The sequence below is a fragment of the Ambystoma mexicanum genome, chromosome 3q (assembly GCF_040938575.1).
Source record: "Ambystoma mexicanum isolate Mex_15411 chromosome 3q, UKY_AmexF1_1, whole genome shotgun sequence".
Lineage (NCBI taxonomy): Eukaryota > Metazoa > Chordata > Amphibia > Caudata > Ambystomatidae > Ambystoma > Ambystoma mexicanum.
In genome coordinates, this window is record NC_090926.1 from 1,035,901,480 (window position 1) to 1,035,915,059 (window position 13,580).

Below are 13,580 nucleotides of genomic sequence, written 5' to 3' on the forward strand. Positions count from 1 at the left end.
GAACCACTATAATAATAGCTGTCCAAAACCTTGCATTACTTCTACGCAAAGCACACTGCAATAAAACTGTTCTGATATATACATACCCAACAAGGAAGCAAAAAATAAAAAAACATGATCAAAACAAGACAACTAATGTTTGTCTTAACTCATCTAAAGCCATTCATTCACTGTACTGTATTGCATAAACACCCCCACCTCCTCACCCATTATCCAGGGTGCATCCAAAACAACAAAAACAGTCATAACTATGTGTCCCGCCCTTTCTAGCTCTGAGCATCTCTGTCACTCTAACATCCAGAAGCACGCCCTTCATGTGTCTGTCATGTTTGTGTGCACTGTCCAAGTCAAAGTACATTTTTCTCTTACTTTGCAGTATATAGTCAGCCTCTAGTACCTCCCAGTCCCTCGGTGCACCCACAGTCACTGTCAGCAACAACTTATCCGTGCTTGTCATATTTCTCCCAAATAGCATTTTGCATGATGAATACCTGGTCGCTGTCCACTCTCACACTTGTAGGCCATGGAGAACAAACGACAGCCAGTCTTCCCACTGTGTGCCTTTCACATCCATCTGCTTGAACTACACCTTCTTTAGCTCATCGTTCTGTTTTTTCTTCCAACACGTCACACAAATGTCCACATGCTCTTTCCAGCTTTCTTTTGCCATGGGCCACCAGGCCGTCTCTGTCGGGCACCGATACACACTGTCTTGCTCTTTCTCGGCATTGATATGTTGCATAGTTTGTTCATCCTCCCTGTTCCGATCAGCCAGGAGCCACTCCCATTTCCTTTGATCCTCCTTGTTCTTCTGTAGGATAATCTTTGTCACTTCAAGCTATGGGCCCTCTGCCACATGCCACTCCTTATCTTCTATGGATGCCATTAGGTGTGGCTATAGGTCATTGACAGGCGTCATGGGCCACTCTCGCTCAGATGCAGTTATCTTCTTTCTTCCTAGAGCCAACACCACCAATTGCAATTCCCCATACTGTGCTCTTTCCCTCCCAAACACTATTAAGTCATGCTGCCACTGACCTCCTTCTTTATATGTGGGCCTGTCAATGTCCTTCTCTGGTGCACATGCCCTGAAAGTATCATTTTGTGTTTCGACAATCTCTGACATGCATTTGCCTGACACTACCCCTTCCACTGGCATTTCTTTCACTTCCCATTCAAGCTGCACACTACACAGTCACCCGTACTTCCAAAATCCATTTTAATTCTTGCCCTTCTGTCCGGTTATGTCTCCCCCCCATGCTGTCAGGACTCTGTTTGTGTGTGTCAGAATGTGGGTGGTACACTTAGTAGCTGCCGTCACCACAACCATTGGGACTACCGGTAACCTGCCTCCCTCTCCCTGCAGGCCCCTATTTCCAAATCCATAATTGCACCCCTTTTTTCAAACATGTAACAATATCGACTTCTGAGGGGATGTTGAAGTGCATGGCATAGGTGATATCGACTTCTGAGGGGATCCTGAAGTGCATGACAGAGGTGATATCGACTTCTGAGGGGATGTTGAAGTGCATGGCATAAGCGATATCGACTTCTGAGGGGATCCTGAAGTGCATGGCAGAGGTGATATCGACTTCTGAGGGGATCCTGAAGTGCATGGCATAGGTTATATTGACTTCTAAGGGGATCCTGAAGTGCATGGCATAGGCGATATTGATGAAGCTGTTCACAACTCTAGTAGTTACATTATGCGGGTAAGGGACTATTGTCTTTATATCCTGACTGCTCCCTATGCAGCACTCCCCCTTCCTTAGCTCCACCCTATTTGTGCTTGCTGTTCTGAACCCTTATTGTTACCTTCACCTCAGGACTGAGAACTTGATTTAGTTCCTCACATCCCGTGCACCTCTGTGAAAGTATGCATATCGGTCTTGCACTTCAGAATTACACAGGTTGGATGGGTCAGCTCTGGTGTTAGCAATGCCTATATCAACTACACTGAATCTCTTATTTTTAAACACACACATACATTTACTATAACCCTCACAATGTGAAAATTGACAAGATACTTAACTGAGTGGTACCAAAAGGCACACGTGTAATTTTATAGCGCTCCTAAATTGCCCTATTAAACTCGTAATGATGAATTGTCCTTTTACAAAATGGAGGTTTTGATGGTAATATATTGTTACTTTTTATCCAACCATTAGAATTGATTGTGATTGTGGCCTCTTAATTCTAAAAGTTAGTGGCAAGCCAGTTACTTAGCCCCTATCCAACTTTCAGCAGATAAATGTAGATCCAAGCCCATTTGGGGAATTGATCCCTAACAAATGAGAAGAGGGCTTGAAAATTAACAAACACGAAAGCCACATTTGCTATATGACCAATGTACAGAGCACAAATGTGTATTATTTTGTAAAGTAAAGCTTTCAAGATGCTCACTATGGAATACTTCACCGCCACCCTTGCATCCCTCAAGGCCACATTGTGGGTGGATGACATCCTACTCGCCTCCTTAATGAAGACCCTTCTGACTGAAGAACTCCTCCCCTTCATGGCAATCATCAACAGCTCCCTAACTCGAAACACCTGCCCCTTGATCCTCAACCCGGACAAATCCTCCTGCTTCTCAAGAAACCAATGCTGGACCCTGACAACCTCAGCAACCATCCGCCACCTCCCATCTGACCTTCATAGGTAAGATCCTTAATAAAGCAGTAGCCATGCAACTCCTCCAACACATCGAAGTCAACAACCTCCTTCAGTCCAACCAACCTAACTTCAGGCCCAGATTCAGCACAGAAACAGCTAAGTGATCAATGATGCCCTTAAAATCCTCGATGATGGCCATCCTTCCCTCCTTTACATTGTACCAGCATTTGACGCAGTAGAACAACAGACCCTCACTGGCAATCTACATCACCACATAGAGACCAGCAAGATGATCCTCAACTGGTTCAAATCCTACCTTTCTAATCGACACCAGTTTGTATGAATGGATTCTGCCTTTTCACTAACTCTACTTATCACTTGTGAAGTCCCACAAGGATCCATCCCCTTCCTGTGATCTTCAGTCTTTACATGGAGCAACTCAGACCCCTCCTCGCTCCACACAACATCCAATACGCAGATAACATGTAGCTCCACATCAGGATATCCTCCATCGAAGACAACTGCAGGCTCAAGGCCTGCCTCACGTTGATCCAGTCAAGGATGTCCAGTGCTTACCTGAAACTCAACACCTCCAAGACTGAATGCCTACTGCTGACCAACAACCCTGAACACCCTTACATCCGGACCTAACTCTCTGCTATGCACCTTGAGGGTGTCACACCTGAGCTAGCCACCTGTGCCAAATCCCTTGGGTTCAACATTGACAGATATCTCTCCTTCAAACAGCACGTAGCAAGGAAGACACAAAAAGTATGGTACCAATTTTTTCTTCCACCCTTCATTACAGAAAATAGCTTCAGATCTGCTGTCCAAGCCTGGGTCCTCTCCCACCTGGATGGTGGCAATGCCATTTTCCAAACCCTTCTGGTGACTGCCATTGCACCCCTAAGATGAATCCTGCATGCTGCAGCATTACTCATCAAAAGGCCCCACAAATTCGATCACCTCACCCCAGCCCACATCAAACTGCACTGGCTCACACTGCAGGCCCATATCTTCAAATCCTGGTGCATCATCTACAAGGCTGTCACCCTGAATTCCCCAAGCTACCTCACTGAGAAACTCAGCATCTCCAGAGGCCTACAATCCACCAGAAGTAAGGACATGTGCAAACCTGAACTCAGCCAAGGCAGGAAGGAAAGAACCAGATGACAGGCCTTCCCTGTCTACGCCCCAAGACATGATACTTCTCCTGTCAACATCAGACTCACTAATAGCTAGGTCCACACCCCTTTGGCTCCCCAATTTTGGGGTGATCCAGGGGACTCAATAAAATGTCTGAACCATGAAAAGTGATCTGGGATTCAGCGAAAGCTCCCAGTCACTCAGAACTGAGTACTCGGAGCTGTAGTCCAGTTGGGACAGTGGACTATGCATTCTATGTAGCAGTGGCCGGGTGGCCCACACTTTGTATCAAAAGGCACCGGCAAGAGCTCCCGAAATCTGACATGTGTGGCTTCTAACTTTGTCCTTAGCTGGCTGCAGGTGCAGTGTTAGATATTCTAGCCTTGCTGACAGACCAACATGTAAACCATCTACAGATCTAAGAATGTATGTTTCCTTTCCCAGAATTTGGAACCGCCTTTTCTGGGCATTACCATTTTTGAATGAGATCCTTTGTCACCCAGCATTGAAGTGAAAACATTAAATGTAAACGGTGCAGTCAGTCAGCATGCTGCTAACCCCCGCCCTCCTACACCCCCCCTCTCACTACCACCCACCCAGCCTGTGTGAAGAGCCTGGCGTCTACGGCAAGGCCTTCTGGTGGGCACTTGGAAGTGTTCCATTCGTTTTACTTCTTTTCACCAAACACTATTTGCCCGAGTCTGCCCCCTGGGTGTGGTATTATAACAGGCAAATCAGCTATAATCAAAAGTGGATAAGAGTGCAGACCTAACATTCCCACTCCTCCAGTCAACCACTAATGTGAAATGGCATCTCAAAATGTCATGGACATGTCTATCTCTCTGTGTGCAAAGCAGTGTGGCTTGCTGGTCCATTTGCACGCGCCCCTTCCCAGAATGCCCCATGTTATGTTATCATATCTCATTCCATTCCCCCTGTGTTATTTATGATAATCTACCAGGTGCACACAATGTCTGTGATCAGACTTCCATGCCCTCATGAGACTCGAGCGTTCAAGGTCGTGCCGTGGCATTCAGGGCCCAGATGGTCAGACATTCGAAGCCAGGATAAGTTACAATACTCCTTGCCACCTGGCCTCTCTCTGGTGAGGGGTTCGAGGCCTCCAAGGGATGAGCCAGATGGTTAATATGGCATCTCCCCAATCTACACTATCAAATAAGTTGGCAACTTGAGGTTGGTCTTCTAAGGTTATACAAGTTCACTTAGCTAGAAAACCATACTCGACCTGTCTAACAGCTTGTTCAGCGACATACTATGACTTAACTCATGCAGAAACATATAGACCGTAACTAACAAACACAAAATGCATTGAAAATGGAACATAGTCGGTCGGACCTATTTAGGTGCATAGAAAAGCAAGAATGCACCAGTATATTTGGTATGTGCTCCTTATTTAATTTATTTTCACTTTTTTGAGTGAAATCGTTGTGGACATGTTAAAACTCATCGAAATATATATTTATTTTTATTTGGGGGGCGCCATAGTCCCAGTTTCCCTATGTTGTTGACCCCACCCCAATGCCCTCAAACCGCTTTTATACCCTTACCCAACCTCCACCCCCACATATATGTTGATTAGTTTTTTCTATGGGTTTCTGCTGCAAAAAATCCATTGAAAAAACTACTGTTGGCCAAAGAATGTTGCACCATTATTTAACAAATGGAATGTGTTTGATACCCTACATTAGCATGTGCTTTTAGTTAATTTATCTGCCCTTTCAAATTATTTTTGGTACACTTTTGAAAAACTTGGTTTGGTACAGGTTTTTTAATTTGTGGTTGTTTTCCGCCAGACAAGTTCCCACAGTGTAAGCCTTGGAGCTTGGTCCACGTTACCAAATAGTACTTCAAGGAAACTGCCTTACATCTAGCCCTGTGCACTGTATGGAACATTGTGGGAGCTCATCTAAATCTCACTAAGGGCCTAGTCACTCTTCCACTTGTCTCCTCCCCAATGGTTTCGGAACCACCCCAAGTGCAGGCCCACCTTCTCTGCAGGAACCCATAAAACAAATTCCTTATGGATTACCAAGGTGTGAGTAATTCGACCATCTGCACGGTGGGTGTGTGCTCGCCTGGGCTTTTTTGAAATTTTAAATAAAATTTAATGATGGTAGATCAATCTCTGGAAAATGTGTGGGGCTAATCTGCACACATTTTCCTATGCTCACTGCACAACATACACATAGACCCGTGTACTCTGGGCGGACACAGCCTACAGGTGCCTTCCCCTCTGTCATATTTAGTTGGAATGTGACAGGTAAGAGTACATCAAGGCATCTAAGAAGGGAGAGAGCAAAACCTTCCGACTGCCATGTCCAGCCTAATTAACTGACAAAGGCTCCATGGCTCCACCCTGCCCTTTGTAAGCTGCTGGTGGCAGCTTCGAATACTAATCAGAGTTAATTTAAGCAGGTCCACGGGAGGCCTGGTCGCAGGACTAACAAAGGACAGGAAAATCCCAACATCCTTTGATATGCACTGTGACAAACTAGAGCCAGCTCCTGCCTCTCAGTACCAAGGGCAGTGGCCTGTCATGCCTGGGACTATGTATTTAAAGTAGGCAACCCCTGCTGAGGATCCCATTCAGAAGGTGTGAGTATGTGGATTGATGGAGGCAAAGGAGATGGCAAAAGGTAGAAAGTCGTACTCTAAAGACACACGTGGTATATGTCTGCTTCGTCAAGGTTACTGCTCTTCCAGGCAATACTACCAGCAGAATTGCTATTACATATTACTGCTGCCAGTATGACGATACCGGGGGTAGGAGGGGGTGGGGTTACAATACCTCAGTAGTTCAAAAACAGCCCATGGAACACGTGTTTTTTTCCACCAGATACGCAAGTACCATTGGGGGGTGGGGGATATGAATAATTACCACAGGTGGTAAAAATAAGGCCAGTAATATGTTTTAATGTCTGTGTCTGACATCTTACCCCAAGACACAAACCATCCCTTCAGTAGCAAGTGTGTTTATTGTTCCAACAAAAAACATTCCTTAGACGACAACAGCTATTTATAGAGGCTACCTTTTTTAATACTAGCTAAAAGATTGTGTTATTTGTGGTGGTAAATACAGTTAATGTCTGACTATATTTTCTTTCATTATGAGGGTTACTGGAGGTAAGAGAATTTTGCTGGCTGTATTTTTTTTAACACAGGCAATAAATTCCCCCAGTGATATTTACTGCCTGTCGTAACCCAGAGGAATAGATTTAACTTTGGGAAAATATTTTCATCTTCAATAATGAGAATTTCATTGAATCAGGTGGTAAATGACATGTACTGCTCGTGGCATTCATACCGCCCGTTCTGTAATGGTGCCTGTCGTTTTTGCCACAGTTACAACCCATTTCTTCTCCCGCCACCGTGGCTGGGTCAAACTAGTTTTATTGTGAGCACTGCCAACATTCCTCACTATAATGTGGACAGGCCTGCATCGCCTATACGTAGAGCCTGCCCAACTTGCACTTAAGCAGGCCATTTAATGTTTCATCTGAAAATAGCTTTTGTATAGAACATGTAGAATATGATGGCTTTACACAAAATGTCGATTATTTAAAAAAAATGAAGGATATTGTTTTCTTACTTTGTGGACTTTTGGAGTTTCTCTCCAACCATCTCTTTACGCTCTCTCTCTCTCTCTCTCTCTCTCTCCTTCTCTCTCTCTCTCTCTCTCTCTCTCTCTCTCTCTCTCTCTTTTCCCTTCATTCTTTCCCTCTCTCTAATTATCTTTGCCTAGTTTCTCTGCCTCTATCCTTCCCTCTACTTTAGTTATCTCTCACTAACTCTTCATTGCTCTCTCTCTTCCTGCCCATCCCTCTCACGTTCCCTCTCTCTATAATCCTCTTTGCCTAGTTTCTCTGACTCTATCCCTCCCTCTACTTTAGTTATCTCTCACTAACTCTTCATTGCTCTCTCTCTTCCTGCCCATCCCTCTCACGTTCCCTCTCTCTATAATCCTCTTTGCCTAGTTTATCTGACTCTATCCCTCTCTCTACTTTAGTTATCTCTCACTAACTCTTCATTGCTCTCTCTCTCCCAGCCCCTCCCTCTCACATTCTCCCTCTCTCTAATTCTCGTTGCCTAGTTTCTCTGCCTCTATCCCTCCCTCTACTTTAGTTATCTCTCACTAACTCTTCATTGCTCTCTCTCTTCCTGCCCATCCCTCTCACGTTCCCTCTCTCTATAATCCTCTTTGCCTAGTTTCTCTGCCTCTATCCCTCCCTCTACTTTAGTTATCTCTCACTAACTCTTCATTGCTCTCTCTCTTCCTGCCCATCCCTCTCACGTTCCCTCTCTCTATAATCCTCTTTGCCTAGTTTCTCTGACTCTATCCCTCCCTCTACTTTAGTTATCTCTCACTAACTCTTCATTGCTCTCTCTCTTCCTGCCCATCCCTCTCACGTTCCCTCTCTCTATAATCCTCTTTGCCTAGTTTCTCTGACTCTATCCCTCCCTCTACTTTAGTTATCTCTCACTAACTCTTCATTGCTCTCTCTCTTCCTGCCCATCCCTCTCACGTTCCCTCTCTCTATAATCCTCTTTGCCTAGTTTATCTGACTCTATCCCTCTCTCTACTTCTGTTATCTCTCACTAACTCTTCATTGCTCTCTCTCTCCCAGCCCCTCCCTCTCACATTCTCCCTCTCTCTAATTCTCCTTGTCTAGTTTCTCTGCCTCTATCCCTCCCTCTACTTTAGTTATCTCTCACCAACTCTTCATTGCTCTCTCTCTTCCTGCCCATCCCTCTCACGTTCCCTCTCTCTATAATCCTCTTTGCCTAGTTTCTCTGACTCTATCCCTCCCTCTACTTTAGTTATCTCTCACTAACTCTTCATTCCTCTCTCCCTGCCCCTCCCTCTCACGTTTCCCCTCACTCCAATTCTCTTTGCACTTTCTCTGCTTCGTACTCCCCCTCCACTTTAGTTATCTCGTGCGTGCTCTTCCTTTCTCTCTCTGCCCTATCTCTTTCTCTCCCCCTTTTTTGTTATCTGTCTCTCTTCCTCTATTTCTGTCTCTCTCGCTCCCTCTTTCTAATTGTTTCCTGTTCCCTCCTTTTCTTCCAGGCTGGAAGTTGAACCCAGTGGTCAGTGCAGTGTACGGCCCAGAATTCTATGCAGGTAAAACAGCCACTTCCTGACTGCAAGACCACTTAGTTGGGTAAAAATAACACCTGTTATTTCCGGGATTAGAAGCTGAAGGAATCTGGCATGAAGCGCTATTTAAGAAACGACATTATTATTGATATGCGTATATATCTTCACGTATGTCTATTTGTTTGGGTGTACATGTGTGCACAGTGTAGCTGTAGTCTGTGTGATTCACTTGTCGACTGCCTGTATTAACAGTATGTATTAAAACTAATGTATCAAATTAACTGAGCAATTTCCATCATCTTCTGGGATAACATATTAGTATTATTATTATAATAAGTAACATCTTTTAGCATCTGGAATCGAAAGATGATAGAATCCTGGGAGCTTAGGGGCAATACTCGCTGGTGTAGCTATGAATCCTTCCAGTTTGCAGGATTCCATCTCCCATGCCGACTGCTCATTGCACACGACCTCCTCAGCCCCGCCCCATGCCCCCTCCCTCGGAGGATCGAAATAAACAGGGACTGCAGTCCCTTTTATTTACACCTGTGGCTGGCTGGCACTTTTGTCAGCTTGACTGACTCAAAAATGGCAGGCGCATCTCCCGTCACAGCTGAGGCAGGATAATGTGTCCCGTCAATGTTGTGGTGGGACCGGTGGGCCCCGGCAGGGCCACCTTTTGGGAACTGCCAGGGCCCGGCTCTGGCTGGCCCGGGCCCACTTAAAGCACTGCATATATTGATTTACTTAACTGAATCTATCCATGTATATTGTTCCTGGGTTCCTGAAGGCTGTAGCCCTCACATATATGGCATTGTGGGTTACTTTAGGGATAATGGTCCTATACGCTCCATCGAACTCTCCCGCCCGAATGTTCGTGCCTCGTATTCCTTTACCAGTGCAGGGAGTGCATGGATTATACGTCCTGAGTTGACTCCCTTCCCAGCCGAGAGCTTCCATGGTGCCGTGTTCTGCAAACCCAGGTTCATTTACATCATTTCAAACCGATCAAAGTGCAGCACCTGGCAATCAATCAGTCTACTGCGAGCTGGTATTATCAGCTGCCAAGATAATTACTGGTTAACAACACTCACAATACCAAGCACCCATTTACAAAAAATGAGGGACACGCCTCACTTACGCCCACTCCGAGACTCGCTGTGCTCGAAAGGAGTACACGACTGCGTTGCAGATAAAGGGGAGCACTCGTCTCACACATGTGTGGGCAAGTTTTGATGAGGGGGGCGACATCAACACAATAACTGCCCTCAACGGGGAGGTGCTACGCCAGTTCATTTACAGTCACACAGAGTATTTGGGCAGAAACATAAGCTCCTGCTGGAGCCTCAAGGATTCCATACCAACACAAATGTAAACCTGCAAGAGTGAGGTTGTGGGCTCCCAAGATGTGAGGCTCAATTTTGTTGTTTTGCTTGCGTCCTCTCCTGTGTAGTCGGTTGTTCACCCAGTCCAATATCAGCGCCTTCATATGCTCGGAAACACTAGTTTATGTTCACATAGGCATTGCTGGCACCCATGACATGCATGACAATTTCACCATGTCATTCCCAAGATGTTCATTCAGTCCTGTGTTTCTTTTTTAAACTCTCGAACTTGTAGTCAATAGAATTCCACCTCCTGAAGAGGGCCTGTGGGAGACTCTGATGAGCCTTCAAAGCAAGTGGTTGATCCCAAGGAGGAATTAACAGATTGAAACCCTACAAAACTGTTTACAAAAGCTGATGAGAAAAAATCGCTAAGTACTACCCAATGAAGTTCCAAGGTTGCCAATACTACATCCTGCTCCTAACGCAACGTCCAGAAGCCAAGGAGACTCACAGTGCAGGGCATGAATCGGTGTAAACACACACCGGCAATGTTGGAATATCAGTGATGAATGTGGCCTCATGAGTAGTCCATCCCCCGGACTGTTGAACTGTCATAGTCACTTTCTCAGACAGTACTAACATGTGGACCTCTTTCCTTTCAACCTATAAGCCCAGCAGACTTACAGTGCAGGGCATGAATCGCTGTAACCACACACCGGCAATGTTGGAATATCAGTGATGAATGTGGCCTCATGAGTAGTCCATCCCCCGGACTGTTGAACTGTCATAGTCACTTTCTCAGACAGTACTAACATGTGGACCTCTTTCCTTTCAACCTATAAGCCCAGCAGACTCACAGTGCAGGGCATGAATCGCTGTAACCACACACCGGCAATGTTGGAATATCAGTGATGAATGTGGCCTTGTGAGTAGTCCATCCCCCAGACTGTTGAACTGTCATAGTCACTTTCTCAGACAGTATTAACATGTGGACCTCTTTCCTTTCAACCTATGAGCCAACAACTTGAGCTGGGATAACATCTGATCTGACAGAAACAGGGATTTGGGAAGAAAAGGAACCAAATCCAGACTTAATCTCTGTCTAGGCAAAATACTCTTCAGAACCAGAAACGAGGCCTGCTGTCCCAACTGGGGCCTTGTGACTCGAAACTGCACTCTCCATCATGAATCTTTCTAGAACTCTGGTAATCAGGAAAAAAGATGAGCGGCTTACAGGAGGCCCCTTGGCAATGAAAAAGAGCGCACATATCCTCCAGTCCTGCTGTTCCTGTGACTTTGATGGAAAGGCAGAACCAGGACACTCTCTCAGGAGGCAACTAGATCCAACATCCAGAACCCTGCGGTCTTGGCAATATGGAAAATATCCTTCACAGAGAGGCACGCTTCGATGACGAATCTGTTGAGCTCTCCGAGACCCGGAAGGGGACTTTTGGCAAAGCTAACAGATTCGCTTTGGCACAAAAGAACCTCCACACCCATAGGTCTGCCAGGGATATGACTATTGCGGAACCTTGGTTATCTGTCCGAACTAAAATAGATCTGTTTGTAATGTGTTTGCAAAATGCCGTGAGGACCTTGTGAATTGCTAGAAACTTCTTCCAATTCAATGACGTTTCCTGTTGCAAAGGAGCTCCTCATCCCTGTGGGGAGGGCTCCCTCCAGATTCTGCGCTAGCAAAGAGCTCTGGCATCTCCAATGATGGTCCCTGGAACAGGAGCATCAAGGGGAATTCCCTCCTGGAGGATTTTGTATTTGTTTTGTTCATTGAGAGAACAATGGGCCTCATTACGGCTTTGGCGGTAGCCATGCCGCCATTGGCGGCATGGGTGCCTCTAAAACGGGGTCCAGGTCTGGGTTCCCTGAATGGGGAATTACCGGGCGATTCCGAGTTAGGAGGGCCCGGTAATTCCTCCCTCAGGGAACCCGGCCCGGACCGTCCCCATTCCCATTCGATCCCCCATAGGGCTCAATGGGAATGGGTGCAGGGAGCTAACAACAGGCCGATTATGACCGGCCCGTTGTTAGCTCCCTGGTCCCCTCGCGGGACCCGGTAAGGACGCCTAGTTTTACCAGGCGTCCTTACCGGGTCCCGCGAGGGGACCTCGTAATGAGGCGGAATGGGAATAACAGGTCCGCATCCATTAGTGGACCCCGTTAACCCATTCCGCCTGACTCGTAATGAGGCCCAATGTGTTTCGCCCAGAAACCCTTACAATAGAAACCACAGTATAAGGGGTAGTCCTGTAGCACCTTAGAGGGAATATCAGTAAGTGATTGGATTGTTGTGGTTAGGTTTCCCAGTCAAATGACAGACAGTAGTCTGGGGGGGACTGGGTATGTGGACCTTCCCAAATACAGTGGTGACAGGCACAGGATTGTCATAGAAGGGGACTTGTGACCTTGGGAGTTACAACAGCTGCTTCTAGGCTTAGAAGAAGGCACCTAAGTGCAGATTTAAAGGAGTGGGTGCTACCGGTCTTTTTCTAAATGGAAGGATAGACGTTCCAGTGGAAAGGAGCAAGGCGGAGAAAGAGTGAAAATGAGAGGACATGCAGGATGATCAGGGAACAGCCAGACGGAAAAGGATGCTAACGTAGTGGTTGCCCGGAGGATAGTGGTGGGAGACAGTGTCTGCCTGGAATGGAGGGACTAGCTCTTCAAGGTAAGGAAAAGGAATTTGAAAAGTGGCTGGTTTCTCATAGAGTGCCAGCCAGCATCTAGGCAGTGTTGGGAAGTGAGAGAAGAGTGGAGAAGATTATTGATGGAATGTGTGGCCAAGCTGAGTATCTTGTCAAGCTGGGAGAAGAAGGAGGGGGGCAAGGATGAGACTCAAATAGTACCACCGTCAGTACAAGCATTTAGTTAGAGTAGTATGTGAGGAGAGGACATACTCTCCTGATATTAAGCGGGCGAATCCTGGCCGCAGTAGAGGTACCAGTAATAAAGTGTTGGAGACTGAGATTGCATTGAAAAGGACCCCAAGGATGCGTCTCTTAGAGTGCGGGCAGAGCAAGTCGGTGTGAAAATGGCCCGGGGGAGGAGAAGGGAGCACGACAAGCTAGAAGTTAGATGACTTAGGTCTTTCGAGGAGTTAAGCATGAGCATTTGATTTCATGAAGGGAATATGTGCCGCAGAGAGGATGACTTACCTGCTCAGGCGGTCTCTGTATTCCTTTGATTCCTCATTGGTAGATGGAACCGCCAGATTCGTCCACGTATTCTCCTGGCGCCTTTCCTTAAAGATTGAATCATCCTTCATGTCAAGCCTTCCCCTTGATCATATCCAGGAGACTGGTGCCAGGATCTCCCGCTCCCTCCGTCCTTTGTAATGGTATCCAGAATTAGTGCCAGGT

General features: G+C 46.2%; 1 protein-coding gene across 9 annotated transcripts in view; it reads left to right on the plus strand.

The window, feature by feature from the left end:
* RBFOX3 (RNA binding fox-1 homolog 3) overlaps positions 1-13,580 on the plus strand; it is a 3,087,537-nt gene that overhangs the window by 3,016,037 nt on the left and 57,920 nt on the right. For all 9 annotated transcript variants that reach the window (XM_069655212.1, XM_069655215.1, XM_069655213.1 and 6 more), the window contains one exon: positions 8,849-8,902. In XM_069655212.1, coding sequence (XP_069511313.1) covers positions 8,849-8,902 — 54 coding nt within the window. The remainder of the gene's footprint in view (positions 1-8,848; positions 8,903-13,580) is intronic.